Source organism: Passer montanus, unplaced genomic scaffold, assembly GCF_014805655.1.
Source record: "Passer montanus isolate IOZ18808 unplaced genomic scaffold, ASM1480565v1 scaffold223, whole genome shotgun sequence".
Lineage (NCBI taxonomy): Eukaryota > Metazoa > Chordata > Aves > Passeriformes > Passeridae > Passer > Passer montanus.
In genome coordinates, this window is record NW_024366849.1 from 93,972 (window position 1) to 113,804 (window position 19,833).

The 19,833-nt window shown below is 46.9% G+C and overlaps 1 protein-coding gene across 4 annotated transcripts in view; it reads left to right on the top strand.

Moving 5' to 3' along the window:
* FBH1 (F-box DNA helicase 1) overlaps positions 1-19,833 on the top strand; it is a 31,428-nt gene that overhangs the window by 789 nt on the left and 10,806 nt on the right. Inside the window, exons 1-13 of one of the 4 annotated variants that reach the window (XM_039710087.1) lie at positions 1,268-1,575; positions 3,665-3,829; positions 4,119-4,606; positions 6,109-6,239; positions 6,668-6,797; positions 7,976-8,166; positions 10,022-10,117; positions 11,839-11,933; positions 14,468-14,636; positions 15,364-15,592; positions 17,358-17,445; positions 18,075-18,161; positions 19,134-19,270. In XM_039710087.1, coding sequence (XP_039566021.1) covers positions 3,667-3,829; positions 4,119-4,606; positions 6,109-6,239; positions 6,668-6,797; positions 7,976-8,166; positions 10,022-10,117; positions 11,839-11,933; positions 14,468-14,636; positions 15,364-15,592; positions 17,358-17,445; positions 18,075-18,161; positions 19,134-19,270 — 2,004 coding nt within the window. In that variant the 5' untranslated portion in view covers positions 1,268-1,575; positions 3,665-3,666. Of the gene's footprint in view, positions 1-1,267; positions 1,576-3,619; positions 3,830-4,118; positions 4,607-6,108; positions 6,240-6,667; positions 6,798-7,975; positions 8,167-10,021; positions 10,118-11,838; positions 11,934-14,467; positions 14,637-15,363; positions 15,593-17,357; positions 17,446-18,074; positions 18,162-19,133; positions 19,271-19,833 lie in introns of those variants that run through there. The other 3 variants (XM_039710085.1, XM_039710086.1, XM_039710089.1) reach the window with 3 other exon arrangements.

A 19,833-nucleotide genomic window follows, 5' to 3' on the forward strand; every position in this document is an offset into this window, starting at 1 on the left:
TTTGGGGGGGACCCTTGGGAATGAGGGAATCCTTGGGAATTGGGGGAATCCTTTTGATTTGAGGGAATCCTTTGGTATGAGGGGACCCTTGGGAATGGAGGAATCCTTGGGGTTTGAGGAGACCCTTGGGAATGGGGGAATCCTTGAGATTTGAGGGAATCCTTTGGTATGAGGGGACCCTTGGGAATGGAGGAATCCTTGGGATTTGGGGGGACCCTTGAAAATGGAGGAATCTGTGGGATTTGAGGAGACCCATGGAAATGAGGGAATCCTTGGGATTTGGGGGGGACCCTTGGGAATGGGAGAATCCTTGAGATTTGGGGGGACCCTTGGGAATGAGGGAATCTTTGGGATTTGGGGGGACCCTTGAAAATGGAGGAATCTGTGGGATTTGAGGAGACCTTTGGAAATGGAGAAATCCTTGAGATTTGAGGGGACCCATGGAAATGGGGGAATCCTTGGGATTTGGGGGGACCTTTGGGGATGGGGGAATCCTTGAGATTTGGGGGGACCCTTGGGAATGGGGGAATCCTTGGGATTTGAGGGGACCTTTGGAAATGGAGAAATCCTTGAGATTTGAGGAGACCCATGGAAATGGGGGAATCCTTGGGATTTGAGGGGACCTTTGGAAATGGAGAAATCCTTGAGATTTGAGGAGACCCATGGAAATGGGGGAATCCTTGGGATTTGAGGGGACCTTTGGGAATGGGGGAATCCTTGGGATTTGAGGGAATCCTTTGGTATGAGGGGACCCTTGGGAATGGAGGAATCCTTGGGGTTTGAGGAGACCTTTGGGAATGGGGCAATCCCTGGGATTTGAGGGGACCCTTGGGAATGGGGGAATCGAATCCTTGGGATTTGAGGGAATCCTTTGGTATGAGGGGACCCTTGGGAATGGGAGAATCCTTGGGATTTGAGGGGACCTTTGGGAATGGGGCAATCCCGGGATTTGAGGGGACCCTTGGGAATGGGGGAATCGAATCCTTGGGATTTGAGGAGACCTTTGGAAATGGAGAAATCCTTGAGATTTGAGGAGAGCCTTGGGAATGAGGGAATCCTTGGGATTTGGGGGGACCCTTGAAAATGGAGGATTCTGTGGGATTTGAGGAGACCTTTGGAAATGGAGAAATCCTTGAGATTTGAGGAGAGCCATGGAAATGGGGGAATCCTTGGGATTTGAGGGGACCTTTGGGAATGGGGGAATCCTTGGGATTTGGGGGGGACCCTTGGAAATGGAGGAATCCTTGGGATTTGAGGGTTTGCCAAAGGGATAACGGGGTGGAGGAGTGAGCAGAGGGACTCTTGTCTGAGCAGGGAATTCCTTGGGAATGCAGGAATCCTTGGAATTGGGGCTTTGGGAATGGGGGGGCCTGGGAAGGAGGGGACCCTCTGGACGAGGCCGGTGCATCCGTGTGGGAAAAGGGTTTGGAAAGGGCATCCTGGGGGGAAAAGGGAGCAGCTCCAGCTTCCTCCCAGATATTTCTCATCCCTCTGGAGCCTCTCCCTCCATCCTCTGATCCTGGAATGTCTGACCCTGGAAGCCACACGGGAAATCGGGGAAAAACAGGGATGCAGGTGAAGCCTGAGGGAGAAATTCCATTTTTAAGTAGATTTTGGTTGGAAATGGTCGTTAGGATCATCAAATCCAGCCCCAAATTCCCTCAGCACATCCCTAAAAACCTCGGGAGTGTCTTGAATTTGTTTTTTTTTCCTTTTTATTTGCCTCATTTCCCCTGTTTGGGGAAGTTTTGAGGAAATTGGGATGTTGGGAAATGGCCTCCCCGGGGAGCTGAGGGGTTTTAGCTCTGCTGAGCTGAGCAGGAGGGAGCAGCACATCCCAAAAATCATCCAGGCTGGGAAAAAACCCTGGAATCATCCCAAGGAATGAGCAGGCTGCTCCTTGGGTCCTGCCCTAAGAGGAAAACGGAGCTTTTTGGGGCTGCTGCAGACGTGTTACATGGAAATAAATAAATTAATGAAGCAAAAGTGAAAGTGCTGCTCGTCCTGTGCAGCCGTTCCTGCTGGGTTGGGATCTTTTGTGGGAAAAATTCCATTTTTGGGGGATTTTTTGGAGCCAGGAGAGAGGAGTTTGTGCCTGTTCGAGCAAGGTTTGGTTTTTTGTGGGAATAATTCCCAGGGTGGTTATTTTAAACTGTAAATGGGATAAATTTCCTGTGAGGAAGAATGATCCCAGCGTGGAAAGGCTCGGTTTGGGTGCTGGAATGTTGGATCCAGGCTGGGAGCAACAGGGCTTGTTCTTTCAAATGCTTAAAAGTTTAAAAAGGGATAAAAGAATTCCATCAATCCCATGAAAAAGAGTTTTCTTAACCTATTTCCTCCGTGTGAAAGTGACTTCGTGATTTCATTTCATTTAATTTCATTTTTAAAATTTTATTTTTATTTTATTTTATTGTTTTATTTTGGATTTTTTGAGTTTTTTATTTTTTGGTTTTATTTTATTTTCAAATTTTCTTTTTATTTTATTTTATTGTTTTATTTTGGATTTTTTGAGTTTTTTATTTTTTGGTTTTATTTTATTTTCAAATTTTCTTTTTATTTTATTTTATTGTTTTATTTTGGGAATTCCTAACTAAATATTTCCAAACTCATTCATACCCTAAATATCCAAACTGAATCATTTCCTAAATATCAAAACTAAATCATTTCCTAAATATCAAAACTAAATAATTTCCTAAATATCCAAACTAAATCACACTCTGAATATCCAAATGGAATAATTTCCTAAATATCCAAACTGAATAATTTCCTAAATATCAAAACTAAATAATTTCCTAAATATCCAGCATTTATTTATATTTTTATATATTTATTTATATTTTATATTTATTTATATTAGCTTCTCTGGGAGTTTCTGGCTGGGATGGAATTCCTAACTAAATATTTCCAAACTAACTGATACCCTAAATATCCAAACTGAATAATTTCCTAAATATCCAAACTGAATAATTCCCTGAATATCCAAACGGAATAATTTCCTAAATATCCAAACCAGATAATTTCCTAAATATCCAAACCAGGTCATTTCCTAAATATCCAAACCAGATCATTTCCTAAATATCCAAACTAAATCATACCCTAAATATCCAAACTAAATCACACTCTGAATATCCAAGCTGATACCCTAAATATCCAAAGGGGATAATTTCCCAAATATCCAAACTTGATAATTTCCTAAATATCCAAAGGGGATAATTTCCCAAATATCCAAACTTGATAATTTCCTAACTATCCAAACTTGATAATTTCCCAAATATCCAAACTTGATAATTCAAATATCCGCACTAAATCATACCCTAAATACCCAAACTAAATCACACTCTGAATATCCAAGCTGATACCCTAAATATCCAAGCTTGATAATTTCCCAAATATCCAAACTTGATAATTTCCCAAATATCCAAAGGGGATAATTCCCCAAATATCCGCACTAATCACCTCCCCCCATCCCTCCCAAGCCCTTGGTGCCCCGGGATCTCCGGGGGCGGAGCACACCCCAGATATCCGCACTAATCACCTCCCCCCATCCCTCCCAAGCCCTTGGTGCCCCGGGATCTCCGGGGGCGGAGCACAGCGCGGGTTTTCCCTGGATTCCCCGCAGGGATGGAGCGGAGCACAGCGCGGGTTTTCCCTGGATTCCCCGCAGGGATGCGGGGCTGCAGGAGGAGGCGGCTCACGGCCCCCGAGTGCGCGGCCCTGGCCCAGAGCGCCCCGGGCTCGGCCCCGCTGCGCCAGCCCCTGTGCCAGGGAGGAGGAGGAGGGACAGCCCGGGGCCTTCATCCCGCCCGCGGGACACCCAGACACCGCGGAGGTACTGCTGGGAATGGTCCCTGCAGAGGGGAGGGAGAGCTTCCAGCACATCCCAGGGGCTCCGGGAGAGCTGCAGAGGGACTGGGGACAAGGGACAGGAGCCAGGGAATGGCTGCCAGTGCCAGAGGGCAGCCATGGATGGGATGCCCCTGATCCCTGCAGTGCCCAAGGCCAGGCTGGACACTGGGGCTGGAGCAGCCTGGGATAGGGAAGGAACATTCCAAAATCCCGAATTCTTCCCCATTCCCTGATTTGCACAGAACTCATTCCCACTTTTCCCCTTTGTGCAGCACCAGGCCGGCAGAGGAAAATCTCGGATTTCTTCGGGATCGCCAAGGCACCACAAGTGGGACCTGCTGGGATGCCCAGCTGTGGGATCAAGGAAGAGCCCCTGGATCCCTTCTTCCCTGGACCTCCTGACTCCTTCAGCAGCCCCTCCCTTTCCCAGCATTCCCAGGACTTGGTGCCACCTCCCATGGGACATTCCAGCAAAAGAGGAATTCCCAAAGCAGAGCAGGATCTCTGGGAGGAACCTGAGGAGAAAATTCCAGCGCTCAGTGGGGTCAAGCAGGAATGGGAAGAGCTGGAAGTGGAGCCCCTTCCCGATTCCCACTACGGGCTCCTGGGCACTCGGAGCTGGCAGGTTCCTCAGGGATCCATGAATGATCTTCCTCCTGAAATCCTCAGGAATATTTTTGCTTTCCTGCCAGTGCTGGATCTGTACCAGAGCCTGAGCCTGGTGTGTCGCTGCTGGAGGGAGATAATCCAGGATCCACAGGTAAGGAATTCTGGGATCATCCCATGGGATCAGCCCTGCTCTGCCTGCCTCCTTGTTCCTGTAAATCCAGCATTCTTCCCACAATCCAGGAATTTTTAGATTTCCTGCTGGTTTTAGTCTTCTGGACCAAAAGTTGCTGCCCTATATCCAAAATCTGAGATCCACGGGTAAGGAATGCTCCGGGATCATCCCATGAGATCATCCCAGATTTTGGCTCCTATGATTCCCATGGAATCATCTCAGATTTTGGGATCATCCCATGGGATCAGCCCTGCTCTGCCTGTTTCCGTGTTCCTGTAAATCCATAATTCTTCCCAAAATCCATGAATTTTTAGGTCTCCTGCCATTTTTTTTGGTCTGGACCAAAAGTTGTTTCCTCTGTATCTAAGATCTGTGGGGAAGGAGTGCTCTGGGATCATCCCATGGGATCAGCCCTGCTCTGCCTGCCTCCTTGTTCCTTTAAATCCAGCATTCTTCCCACAATCCAGGAATTTTTAGATTTCCTGCTGGTTTTAGTCTTCTGGACCAAAAGTTGCTGCCCTATATCCAAAATCCAAGATCCATGGGTGAGGAACGCTCTGGGATCATCCCAGATTTTGGTTCCCATGATTCCTGTGGAATCACCTCGGATTTTGGGATCATCCCATGGGATCAGCCCTGCTCTGCCTGTTTCCTTGTTCCTGTAAATCCCATCATTCTTCCCAAAATCCAGGAATTTTTAGGTCTCCTGCCATTTTTTTTGGTCTGGACCAAAAGTTGTTTCCTCTGTATCTAAGATCTGTGGGGAAGGAGTGCTCTGGGATCATCCCATGGGATCAGCCCTGCTCTGCCTGCCTCCTTGTTCCTTTAAATCCCATCATTCTTCCCACAATCCAGGAATTTTGAGGTCTCCTACCATTTCTTTTTGGTCTTCTGACCAAAAGATCCAAGATCCACGGGTAAGGAGCACTCTGGGATGATCCCATAGGATCATCCATGCCTCCCTTTGTTCTTTAGATCCCATAATTCTTCCCAAAATCCAGGAATTTTTAGGTCTGCTACCTTTGTTTTTTTTGGTCTTCTGGACCAAAAGTTGTTTCCTCTGCATCCAGGATCTGTGGGTGAGGAGCCCTCTGGGATTATTTCATGGGTTCATCCGTGCCCTGTTTGCCTCATTTCTGTAAATCCCATGATTTTTTCCCACAATCCATGAATTCCCTCTTCTTTTTTTCCCCCTCCTATTCTTTTTTTCCCCCTTCTCTCTTTTTTTTCCCCCTTCTCTCTTTTTTTTCCCCACAATCCATGAATTCCCCCTCTCTCTTTTATTTCCCTTTTTCCCTCTTCTGTTCTCCCCACCTCTTCTCTCTTTTTCCCCCCTCTCTTTCCCCCTTTCCTTCCCCATCTCCCTTTCCCCCCCAGCTCCTTTTTGACCCCCATCACTCCCCCCTTTCTCCTCTCCTTCCCGCTGGAAGCCCCCTCTGGAGTGCCCCAGGTGAGAGCTGCTGCCTGTGCTCCCGTTGCAGTTCATCCCTTGGAAGAAGCTCCACCAGCAGTACGTGCAGAGGGAGGGCTCAGCCCTGCACAGGCTGCAGCAGATCCTGCAGCAGTTCTCCATAAGCAGGGAGCAGCAGGGCTGCGTGCTGGGGCTGCTCAGGTGAGTCCACCTTGCACCTGCACATCCTCACATCTTTGGGATTTCTTCTGTCGGATCCCAGGAATTTCCAGGTTTGTCTTCTGAGCAAAGTGTTTTCAAATATGTCTCATGTAAAACTGTGATTGATTGCTTCCCCCGTGAGTGCAGAAGTCAAAACTGTGCCTGAAAAAGTACCTCCAGACACATGAATATCTTTAAATTCTCTGTAATTTAGGTATTTGGTAATTCACCAATATACAAAGTTCATTAAACACTAATTTGTGTGCAATGTTCTTTGTCCAGAGGCAATCCCTTCTGCCAGTTATTAACATTATTTTTAATTAATTCAGTGGCTCTCCAAGGGTCCCTGCTGTGAGAATTAGGAGGATGTGCTTTGGAGGAGCCACAAATTCCCTGGAGAGCAAATCCCAGCTTGTTCCTCCTCACAGGTTGGTGTCATCCACGGGAGCCAAGGTGGATCCCAGCGCGCTTCTCCGGGTTTTGGGGAGTCACCCCCTCTTCCCAAAGGCTCAAATCTGTGTCCTCAACAAATTCCCAGATTTCAAGAGCAACCATGGGGTGAGTTTCACTCTTATTTCTGTTTTTTTAACAAATTCCTGCAGTTTCCCCAAGCTTTTGGTGTGTTTGTGGTGTTTCTTGTCACCAAATGGATTTGGAGGAAAATCCTGGAGCTCTGTTTTGATGGATTTTGGTTCATCTGGAATCAAGGCAAACAACTGGAAGGAATGATCCCTAAATCCCACAAAAAGTGGCTTGGGAACAGGCAGCACCTCTGCAGTCACTCAGCATTGCCCTGGGAACTGAGCTCAGCCCACATTTTTGGGGAGATGCAGGTTTTCCTTCATGCCATTCCCATAAATTGGGATAAAGCTGGACAGGATGCAAACATGGGATGGGCTCCTCCCTTTTTCACCCATCCCAAAACTTGTTTGAGGTCACTCTGCCCTCCAGTATCCCAAACTCCTCCCTCTGTGGTGTTATTTGGGATGATTTGGGCTGACAATTATCCCCCAGGGTTTAATTTTCTATTTCCACATTCTGAGCTGCTTTGGGGTGTGGGTCTGGGCTCCCATTATGGGATGGGGAGCTCTGTGCACAGAGCAGGGACACAAAACAATTCCTGCTGGGCTGGGCACCAAGGACAAATGATCCCAATGCCAGCCCAGGAGCACAAAGCCCGTGGGCTGCAGAGAGAAAAACAAGGATGGGAGTGCAGGGGCTGCACTGGGGTTGGACACTGAACTGCAATGTGCACATGGAGCAGAGCTGAGCCCAGGGAGAGACCCCGGCAGCGCTCGTGCATTTTGGGACCATTTGGGTTCATCTTGGGTTCATTTTGGGACCATTTGGGGTCATCTTGGGTGTATTTTGGGACCATTTGGGGTCATCTTGGGTGCATTTTGGGACCATTTGGGTTCATCTTGGGTTCATTTTGGGACCATTTGGGTTCATCCTGGGTTCATTTTGGGACCATTTGGGTTCATTTTGGGACCATTTGGGTTCATCCTGGGTGCAGCCCTGGCTGGGCTCTGGTGCTGCCCCAGGTGCATCCATGGATGAGATCCTTTCCATCGATCCCTGATTTGTTCTGTGACTCTGCCCAGTCTCTGTCCCAGCTCAGCCTTCACAAGACATCAATTTAGGATTTAACAGCTCCTCATGGAATTTTTCCACCTCCAAGCAGGATTTTGCTGGAAACTCCAATCTTTCTGCTGTCTTTTCCTGTCCTTTCCCAGCCTGAGAAGATGTGGGCCATCTTTGCTGTCATGGTGCTGTTCTCTGATGGTGTTGGTGACATCCAGAGGCTGCTGGAGCGTGTCCGGAGCCCGCGCTCGGGGCTGGCCGTGCTGGAGGTCACCGAGGTGCTGCACTGCATGGCCACGCTGCTCCTGGCCATGAGGGACCAGGGCATTCCCATCTCCAACAGGTCAGGAGCTCCCCCTTCCAGCCCTGCACGCTTCCCACCGTCCCCAGGCTGCTCCAATGCAGCCTGGGATGATTCCAGGGATGAGGCAGCCCCAGCTGCTCTGGGAATTCCTCATGGCCAAGTCTCTCTCCTGGAGCCCTTTAGGCCCTGGAAGTGGCTCTGAGGTCTCTCCAACTTTGAGTTTCCAAATCCCAGCAGATCAGCAGCATTCCCATCTCCAGCAGGTCAGGAGTTTCCCATTCCAGCCCTGGGCACTTCCCACCATCCCCAGTTGCTCCAGTCTGGCTTTGGATGTTCAGGGATGAGGCAGCTGCAGCTTCTCTGGGAATTCCTTCCCAATATCCACCCCAAATCTCCCTTTTGTCCAGTCTGAAGCCATTCCCTGTGTCCTGTCCATCCTTGATCCCAAAGTCTCTCTCCTGGAGCCCTTTTAGACTCTGGAAGAGGCTCTGAGGTCTCTCCAACTTCGAGTTTTAAATCCCTCCAGTTCCCAGGGGATTTGGATCTCCAGCCTGGCCTTGGCCACTTCCAGGGATGAGGCAGCTACAGCTCCTCTGAGAATTCCATTCCAGTGCTTCCCCACCCTCCCAGCCAGGAATTCCTTCCCAATTTCCCCTCCATCCCATCCCTCTGGCATTCCCCCTTATCCTGTCACTCCTTTCAGGATGCAATATTCAAAAAAACTCCAATTTTTTCCCAAAATGAAAGCAGGATTTAAAGAATATTCCTGCTCAACTACAACAATTTAATATTTTTATTACCTCCCCAAAATGGATTTATTTTACTTCATTCCAAGTCCTAGGAGCTCCCTCCCTCATGATCCTTTTGTTCCCAAAAAAAAAGGGATCTGTGCAGAGATTTCCTTGAGATTCCTTCAGGATTGCAGTGGGGATAAGGATGAAGTACACAGGGAGAAAATTGGGAAGGAACTGAGTGGAAAATGAAAATATGCAGGAATTAGATGGCTCTGGAAGCTGTGAGTTCTGAGGGACTCCAGGACAGGGAAAAGCTCGTCCTGAGGGAAGCTGGGATGTTTGTTTGGAATGTTAATGATTGATTAATTGCTGGGTAAAGTCATTAACCTGCAGGAAATGTGGCAGGATTGGCCCTGGCCAGCATCCAGAGCTGGGATCCAGGTCAAAATCCAGGGATTTTAGAATTTCCATCTCCCTGGACAGCCCAGGGCAGAAAAAGTGGGAATTCCTCCAGGGAATAAGGAGGAAATGTGTCCTGGAGGAATTGCCTGATTGCTGTTTGCAGTAATTAATGAGTCTGAGGGTCCAAATCGTGATGAGAAACACAAAAATCTGTCCTGGAGGGCTGGAAGAAAAAAAACTGCCCTAAAAGAGGGAGAACCACAGTGGGAAAACCCTGCTGGAGAGCCAAGGTTAATTTTAAACCAATTATTGTCAACATAGTTAAAACCAAAGAGTGAAAAACCCCAAGAATTATTGGGATGATTGTTAAGTTAAAAACCTTGTGAAGTGAAAAACGATTGTTAAGAGTTAAAAACCTCCCCTAAAACCATTCCAAACCAAAATCTGCTGTTAATTGTGGCTCAGGAGGGCAGAGTTATCCCCTGGACTCTGATCCCAGCTCCTGTTTTCATGGAAAACCCTGGAATGCAAACCTGGCAGGGCTGAGGGAGAGGCCACACTCAGAGCTGTCCCCACGGTGCCTTTGCTGTCACTTCTCAGGGCAGAATAAATTTAAAGAACATTTTAAATTATTCATTGTTTCCTGCAGAGCTTGAGGCTTTATTTTTTTAATTATCCAGGATATTTAAGTGGTGGCAGAGGTTTAATTTGTTAATGATTTCTCAGTGGTAATTCCTGTTTTATCCTTTTTTTTTCAGGATTCACTACAATATTTTCTACTGTTTATATCTGATGGAAAATGCCTCTGGAGTTGTGCAGCCCCTGGAAGAGGGAAGAATGGATTTGTGTCCCAGGTGATCCTGGCAGTGCATGCTGAGCTTTCCATGGAGCAAATATTCCAAATATTCCACAGCAGGAAAAGGTGGAGGTGGCTCAGTGGCACAGCTGGTCCTGCTCCTCACCACCTTCCCATGAATTCTCAGAGGAAAATCAAAATTGGGCCTTTGATCTGTAAAAATTGGGAGTGATGAGTTGAAATTTGCTGCTGGGTCTGTCTTGGAATTGTGGAAGGGTTTGGAACCTTCCAGGGACACCTCCCCTGTCCCAGGCTGCTCCAACCCTTCCTTGGGCACTGCAGGGATCAGGGGCAGCCCCAGCTGCTCTGGCAATTCCAGCCCAGCCAGCAATTCCTCATGGCCAAGATCCCATCCATGGCTGCCCTCTGGCACTGGCAGCCATTCCCTGGCTCCTGTCCCTTGTCCCCAGTCCCTCTGCAGCTCTCCTGGAGCCCCTGCGATGTGCTGGAAGCTCTCCCTGGAGCCTTCCCTTCTCCAGGGAACATTCCTGTTGGTTTTTTGGGGTTTTTTTGGTTGGCTTTGTGGGGTTTTTCTGGTTAAGGTTGGAATTGAAGTGTTAGAGATGGCATTTTGTGTTTAGCTTTAGATGTTTATTATTTTTATTTATAAGTTGTTTATAGAGTTTTATAGTATTTTACTAATAGGTTATAAAATAATTAATTTTTATATAAGGTTTTTTTAAACATTCCTGTTGGTTTTGTGGGGTTTTTCTGGTTAAGGTTGGAATTGAAGTGTTAGAGATGGCATTTTGTGTTTAGCTTTAGATGTTTATTATTTTTATTTATAAGTTGTTTATAGAGTTTTATAGTATTTTACTAATAAGTTATAAAATAATTAATTTTTATATAAGGTTTTTTTTAAGGTTAAATTAATTAAGAAATGATACTTAAATTATTTTTACTTTTCATTTCATAACTAATTATTTGACGTTTGTAATGTGGGATTTTTTGTCTAATTACAAAACATTATTTAAACTCGGGAAGAAGGTAAAGAGAAAGGATTAGTTACTGTCTTAAAACTTTTTACTTTTAAATATATTTCTATATTTTAAAACTTTAAACTCAATTTTTCTATGTAGTGGTATAACACACTTCTAATTAAGCCAGACACTTGTAATCTCAGTGCTGTTAATTAATTTAGGAAGTGTTCCCCACACCTTAGGTGAAATGCAGAGTTCTCCTATCAGTCAGAGTCTGTCAGTACAGGAAATCTGAAATCCCCAGCACCCAGAGCTCCAGCACATTCCCAGCTCTCCCAAAAAATGAGGAATAAAACATTCCCTGGCTGTGGAGATGCAAGCTGGGCTCCTTTTCTGCTGCTGGATTGAGGAATTTCATTCCTCATCCTCACCTGGACAGAGGGAATGGGATAAATTCATCCAGCACTGAGGCCTAACAGAGATAAAACTGGTTTTAATGAGCTTAAGGTGCCAAATTAATTCTTAAAGCACAGCTTGCTCCCTTCAAAAGATACTTTTCTTTGTTTGTGTGTGATGTTTTCCTGTATTCCCTAAAAAAATCTTCCAAAAACTTTTTATTTGATCTCCAGTATTTTCTCATTCCCTGCTTTTCTCCTTTTCCCAATAACCAGGTTGGGATGGGATCAATCAATCCTGGCTTCCCTGTTGATTTCTTTTAAGTGGGATGGTTTACTTCAGGAATTTTTAAAGGATTCATTCATTCCCCAGTTGTTGATTGGAATTTTTTCCCTGTTTTTAGTGGATGGGCTGATGTCAAACTGACCCATGAGCAGCAGAGGATTTTGAGTCACAAAATTGAGCCTGGCCAAACAGTGAAAATAATGGCATTTGCAGGTAAGAGCCAAAAGTGTTGGGAAAATGCCTGGACAATTCCCAATCTGCTCCTTCCCTCCCTGTTAATTCTGGCTGAGGGATTGTGAGATCCCAAGGGGATCCATTTGTGCCTCTGGGATAACAAATGGAGGGAAAATCTCCCAAAAAGGGAGGCAGAGTGAAAAGAAGGGAGAGAAGAGTGGGAAAATGTGGAACAGCCCTGCAGATCCTGAGTTGGGGAAAGGAGGAAGAGGAGATGCTCCAGGTGCTGGAGTAGAGATCTCCCTGGAATCCTTGGAGGAGCAGTTCCTGAAGGATTGACCTCATGGAAAGGGAGCAGTTCCTGAAGGATTGACCCCATGGATAAAGGGAGCAGTTCCTGAAGGACTGACCCCATGGATAAAGGGAGCAGTTCCTGAAGGACTGACCCCATGGATAAAGGGAGCAGTTCCTGAAGGACTGACCCCATGGATAAAGGGAGCAGTTCCTGAAGGACTGACCCCATGGATAAAGGGAGCAGTTCCTGAAGGACTGACCCCATGGATAAAGGGAGCAGTTCCTGAAGGACTGACCCCATGGATAAAGGGAGCAGTTCCTGAAGGACTGACCCCATGGATAAAGGGAGCAGTTCCTGAAGGACTGACCCCATGGATAAAGGGAGCAGTTCCTGAAGGACTGACCCCATGGATAAAGGGAGCAGTTCCTGAAGGACTGACCCCATGGATAAAGGGAGCAGTTCCTGAAGGACTGACCCCATGGATAAAGGGAGCAGTTCCTGAAGGACTGACCCCATGGATAAAGGGAGCAGTTCCTGAAGGACTGACCCCATGGATAAAGGGAGCAGTTCCTGAAGGACTGACCCCATGGATAAAGGGAGCAGTTCCTGAAGGACTGACCCCATGGATAAAGGGAGCAGTTCCTGAAGGACTGACCCCATGGATAAAGGGAGCAGTTCCTGAAGGACTGACCCCATGGATAAAGGGAGCAGTTCCTGAAGGACTGACCCCATGGATAAAGGGAGCAGTTCCTGAAGGACTGACCCCATGGATAAAGGGAGCAGTTCCTGAAGGACTGACCCCATGGATAAAGGGAGCAGTTCCTGAAGGACTGACCCCATGGATAAAGGGAGCAGTTCCTGAAGGACTGACCCCATGGATAAAGGGAGCAGTTCCTGAAGGACTGACCCCATGGATAAAGGGAGCAGTTCCTGAAGGACTGACCCCATGGATAAAGGGAGCAGTTCCTGAAGGACTGACCCCATGGATAAAGGGAGCAGTTCCTGAAGGACTGACCCCATGGATAAAGGGAGCAGTTCCTGAAGGACTGACCCCATGGATAAAGGGAGCAGTTCCTGAAGGACTGACCCCATGGATAAAGGGAGCAGTTCCTGAAGGACTGACCCCATGGATAAAGGGAGCAGTTCCTGAAGGACTGACCCCATGGATAAAGGGAGCAGTTCCTGAAGGACTGACCCCATGGATAAAGGGAGCAGTTCCTGAAGGACTGACCCCATGGATAAAGGGAGCAGTTCCTGAAGGACTGACCCCATGGATAAAGGGAGCAGTTCCTGAAGGACTGACCCCATGGATAAAGGGAGCAGTTCCTGAAGGACTGACCCCATGGATAAAGGGAGCAGTTCCTGAAGGACTGACCCCATGGATAAAGGGAGCAGTTCCTGAAGGACTGACCCCATGGATAAAGGGAGCAGTTCCTGAAGGACTGACCCCATGGATAAAGGGAGCAGTTCCTGAAGGACTGACCCCATGGATAAAGGGAGCAGTTCCTGAAGGACTGACCCCATGGATAAAGGGAGCAGTTCCTGAAGGACTGACCCCATGGATAAAGGGAGCAGTTCCTGAAGGACTGACCCCATGGATAAAGGGAGCAGTTCCTGAAGGACTGACCCCATGGATAAAGGGAGCAGTTCCTGAAGGACTGACCCCATGGATAAAGGGAGCAGTTCCTGAAGGACTGACCCCATGGATAAAGGGAGCAGTTCCTGAAGGACTGACCCCATGGATAAAGGGAGCAGTTCCTGAAGGACTGACCCCATGGATAAAGGGAGCAGTTCCTGAAGGACTGACCCCATGGATAAAGGGAGCAGTTCCTGAAGGACTGACCCCATGGATAAAGGGAGCAGTTCCTGGAGCACTGACCCCATGGAAAGGGACCCACACTGGCGTGGGCAGATCCTAAAGCTGTGCCAGGGAAGGTTTAGGTTGGATACTCGGACAATTCCTCCATGCAAAGCCTTATCCAGCCCTGGCTCAGCTGCCCAGGCAGGGGTGGAGTCCCCATTCCTGGGGGGATTTAAAAACCCTGTGGATGTGGCACTTGGGGACATGGATGGCCTTGGGAGTGCTGGGAATGGTTAAAGAACTTCGCCAACCCAAGTAATTCCCTGATTCTCTGAAATCAGGATTGAGGTGGAATATTGGAGTTGGGACAGCAGGAGAAGGAGGTGTAAAAAAATTAAAATACATGGAATAATTCATTCCTGACCGTGGATATTTTATTCCTTATTTTTGTTTTATTCCTTCTTTTCCTCTCTCCAGGCACAGGGAAAACCTCAACCTTGGTCAAGTACGCGGAGAAATTCTCAGAGCTGAAGTTCCTTTACCTGACTTTTAACAAAGCTGTAGCAGAGAAGGGGAAAAAGGTTTTCCCAAGGAATGTCACCTGCAAGACCTTCCACTCCTTGGCCTTTGGGAGCATTGGGAGACAGTGAGTGGGGAATTCCAGTTCTCTTGTGGAAGCAGGGAAAGGATGAGGAAGGGGAAGTGGTTTTGAGGGAAAATCCCAAGCTTTGAGGCAGCACAAATGATGGGAATTTTGTCATTTCTGGTTTCCAGATGGATGCAGTGGGATGCTGCAGGGATTTTAGCTTCCATGGGAGCACCCCAAAGCCAAGGAATGGTTTGGGAGGTGGAAATCCACTGGGAATGAGGTTTTCCCACTTCCCATTCCCCCTGGAATGCTGCAACTGCTGCAAGTGCTGCTTTTCCTGAGGATCAATTCCTTTTCCAGAGGATCCATTTCCTTGTCCTGAGCTGTGTTCATGATCCAATTTCTGTCCAATGCTGGCACATTTAAGTTGGGAGTAGGAAGGAAAATGAGCCATGACCTGGAAAAGCAGGAAAATCCTATTCCCTGGCACTGCAAACACTCTGGAATTCCAAGGATGAGCTCAATTGTCCTTGTCTAAAATGTTTAAAATCCAGAAATTGGTGCTTCCACCAGGACAAATCTGTGCAGATTTAAGGATATTCCATTATTAGAATGAATTGGGATATTTTCCAATATTTCCAGTTATTGAGCTTTTTCCAAGGACAGTGCACAAAAAAAAAGGATTTCTGTGTATTTTAACTCTTTTTTTGTCTTTTTTTCTCCTTTTTTTGTCTTTTTTTGTCTTTTTTTGTGTTTTTTTGTGTTTTTTGTCCCTCTGGCACAGCTACAAAGAGAAAGGCAAGCTGAACTTCTCCAAGCTGTCCGTTTATTCCATCAGCTTCCTCCTGCGGAACAGGGAGGGCCAGTCCCTGTTTGTGAGAGGGAAAACAGTGTCCCAAACCTTGGAAAACTTCTTCTCCTCCTCAGATGAGGAGATCTGTGAGGAGCACACGCCCCTGTGGTTCAAAAACACTCATGGGCAGATGCAGCAAGTGAGCAGAGAGGAGAAGAGAGTGAGTTTTTGGGATGGAGCCTCTGGAATTTTCTGAGGTTGGATGGGGTTTGGGGAGGTCTGGGATAGTGGGAAATGTCCCTGCTCATGGGTGGGTGCATGGATGGGCTTTGAGGTCTCTTCCAACCCAAACCATTCCATGATTTTATAAAATAATTCATGTTCATCCTCCTTCCCAAGATGTGGATTGGCAGGGATCTTCCCATGTTCCACAGAAATTTAGGAAGAAAATTGGTACTGGGGAATCAATCCTTCAGCCAGAGAAAGGGTTGGGTCAGTCCTGAGCTTTGGAAGAAATCAGAGGCTGGAAGAAACATTCCAAAGGAACTGGGAGGAGGGATCAAAAGGTTGGGAGGAGGAGGAATCAAAAGGTTGGGAGGAGGAAAATCAAAAGGTTGGGAGGAGGAAAATCAAAATATTGGATAGAGGAGGAATAAAAAGGTTGGGAGGAGGAAGAATCAAAAGGTTGGGATGAAAATAAAAAGACTGGGAGGAGAAATCCAAAGGTTGGGAGGAGAAATCCAAAGGTTGGGAGGAGGAATCCAAAGACTGGGAGGAGGAAAATCAAAATATTGGGAAGAGGAAGAATCATCAAAAGACTGGGAGGAGGAATCAAAGACTGGGAGGAAAATCCAAAGGTTGGGAGGAGGAATCCAAAGACTGGGAGGAGGAAAATCAAAATATTGGGAAGAAGAAGAATCATCAAAAGACTGGGAGGAGGAATCAAAGACTGGGAGGAAAATCCAAAGGTTGGGAGGAGGAAAATCAAAAGGTTGAGAAAAGGAATCCAAAGATTGGGAGAAGGAATCCACAGATTGGGAGAAGGAATCCAAAGATTGGGAGGAGAAATCAAAGGTTGGGAGGAAAATCCAAAGGTTGGGAGGAAAATCCAAAGATTGGGAGGAGGAATCAAAGGATTGGGAGGAAAATAAAAAGGTTGGGAGGAGGAAAATCAAAATATTGGGAAGAAGAAGAATCATCAAAAGACTGGGAGGAGGAATCAAAGACTGGGAGGAAAATCCAAAGATTGGGAGAAGGAATCCAAAGATTGGGAGAAGGAATCCAAAGATTGGGAGAAGGAATCAAAGGATTGGGAGGAGAAATCAAAGACTGGGAGGAAAATCCAAAGGTTGGGAGGAAAATCCAAAGATTGGGAGGAGGAATCAAAGGATTGGGAGGAAAATAAAAAGGTTGGGAGGAGGAAAATCAAAATATTGGGAAGAAGAAGAATCATCAAAAGACTGGGAGGAGGAATCAAAGACTGGGAGGAAAATCCAAAGATTGGGAGAAGGAATCCAAAGATTGGGAGAAGGAATCCAAAGATTGGGAGAAGGAATCAAAGGATTGGGAGGAGAAATCAAAGACTGGGAGGAAGATGATGTTTGGGATAAAAGGGATAATCCCTTTTTTCCCTAAAAAATACTTCCAGCCAATCTCCTCACCAAATCCTTGTGGATCTGAGGAGCTGCTTGGGATGGGAAAAAATGTTTCTGGGGCTTTTTGGGAATGGCTTCCCTCTGCCAGAGGGCAGGGATGGATCTTGGGAATGAGGAATTGCTGGCTGGGCTGGAATTGCCAGAGCAGCTGGGGCTGGATCCATGAAATGTCCAAGGCCAGGCTGGAGCAGCCTGGGGTAGAGGAAAATGTCCCTGTCCATGGATGGGGTGGCACTGGATGGGCTTTGAGGCCCTTTCCAGCCCAAACCATTCCATAATTTTATTTTTATTCCGTGATTTTATCCCAATCCTTCTGTTTTCCCATTCTAGATCAACGTGGAAGAGGCCAAAGAGATTTGGCACAACATGAAGAAGCTGGATGGAGACGCAGAGAAGAAATACAACATGACTTGTGATGGTAAAAGAGATGGAAAATCCCTTGGGGAAGAGGGATTTGGTGGTGGAAAAATCAATGGATTTATTATTCCTGTTTTGGCTGAGCATCAAGAAGGAGAAAATCTTTTTTTTCCTGACACTGGCTCACCAGGGAACATTCCTCTGGCTCAATTTTTCATTTTATATGTATTTATAAAATACATAAAATGAATTTGTGCTCCCACTAGGATAAAAATGTGCAGATTTTAAGGATATTCCCATTTTTTAGTGGCTAAAAGTCAGGCCAAAAAAGTTGGAAGTTGCTTCCAGCACATCCTTTACTCTGGATAATGCTGAAAATAACTGGGAAAAAACCTTTTTCTTGGAATTTTTGGTGGGCGTTAAGAAGCTTGAAATCATCAAATTTGGTCTGTCAAGGGAGATGGAGATTTTTTGCAACCCTTCCAAATTTTGGAAATTCCTAACAGGAAGCGAAGCCAGAAATGTCACAAAAAAATACCAAAAAAAAAAAGGAAAAAAGGGATTTGTCTAACAGGAAGCGAAGCCAGAAATGTCACCAAAAAAATACCAAAAAAAAAGGAAAAAAGGGATTTGTTTTGAAGATCCTGGTGGATCTTCCCTGTCCTTGAAACTCCTGATTTTTTCCCTCAGGATATTTGAAACTTTGGCAGCTCAGCAAGCCCCAGCTCTCGGGATACGATGCCATTTTTGTGGATGAAGCCCAGGACTGCACTCCAGGTGAGTTATTCCAGCAGCTGGAGCTCCAATCCCACTCCCAGAGGGGATTTCTGTGTGCTCAGGAATGTGGTGGAAGTATCTCAGCCTAAATACTTGGAATTTAAACAAATTTTCCCCTCAGGTTTGGCGTTTAAACTGAGCTTTTCCTTGGATTTGGAGAAGGTTCTTCCCTCATGATCCCAACTGAACTTTTCCTTAGATTTGGACTCTCATGATCCAAACTGAGCATTCCCTTGAGTTTGGAGCAGGTTCTTCCCTCATGATCCCAACTGAGCTTTTCCTTGGATTTGCATTGGAGCAGGTTCTTCCCTCATGATCCAGACTAAACTTTTCCTTGGGTTTGGAGCAGGTTCTTCCCTCAGGATCCAAACGGAGCTTTTCCTTGGATTTACATTGGAGCAGGTTCTTCCCTCATGATCCCAACTGAATTTTTCCTTGGATTTGGAGCAGGTTCTTCCTTCATGATCCCATTTGAGCTTTCCCTTGGGTATGGAGCAGGTTCTTCCCTCATGATCCAAGCTGAGCTTTTCCTTGGATTTGGAGCAGGTTCTTCCGTCCTGATCCAAACTGGGCTTTTCCTTGGGTTTGGACCCTCCTGATCCAAACTGAGCTTTTCCTTGGGTTTGGAGCAGGTTCTTCCCTTATGATCCAAACTGAACTTTTCCTTGGATTTGCATTGGAACAGGTTCTTCCGTCATGATCCAAGCTGAGCTTTTCCTTGGGTTTGGAGCAGGTTCTTCCCTCATGATCCAAACGGAGCTTTTTCTTGGATTTGGAACCTCATGATTCCAACTGAACTTTTCCTTGGATTTGGACTCTTGTGATCCAAACTGAGCTTTCCCTTGGAGCAGGTTCTTCCATCATGATCTCAGCTGAGCTTTTCCTTGAATTTGGACCCTCATGTTCCAAACAACTTTTCCTTGGATTTGGAGCAGGTTCTTCCCTCATGATCCAATATTTTTTCCCTCACAGCCATCGTGGATATCGTGCAATCCCAAAGATGTGGGAAGATCCTGGTGGGAGACCCCCACCAGCAGATCTACACCTTCCGAGGCGCCGTCAACACCCTGTACCTGGTGCCTCACACCCACGTGTACTACCTGACCCAGGTAAGGGCAGCGTTTCCATGGATAAATCCCAGGTCCATGGAAAATTTGGCACTGTGGAGGGCTTGTTTTCCCTGGATTGCTGGGGAGTCTGGCAGCTGTGGGGCTTCAGTGGAGGGATCCCATCCTGTTGGTGGAAAAGTGGGAGTTGGGATTAAGGCTTTGTTTCAGGGAGATTCCCCTTTTGTGAGGGGATCACATCTGGAATGCTGGATCCAGCTGTGGGATCCACCAGACCTGGGGATGCTGGGAGAGCTGGGAATGTTCTCCTGGAGAAGGGAAGGGTGCAGGGAGAGCTTCCAGCACATTGCAGGGGCTCCAGGAGAGCTGCAGAGGGACTGGGGACAAGGGACAGGAGCCAGGGAATGGCTGCCAGTGCCAGAGGGCAGCCATGGATGGGATCTTGGGAACGAGGAATTGCTGGCTGGGCTGGAATTGCCAGAGCAGCTGGGGCTGCCCCTGATCCCTGCAGTGCCCAAGGCCAGGCTGGACATTTTGGGACAGTGGGAGGTGTCCCTGCCATGGCCAGGATTTCCAGGAATATTTTGGGGATTTTGGTGCCTTTT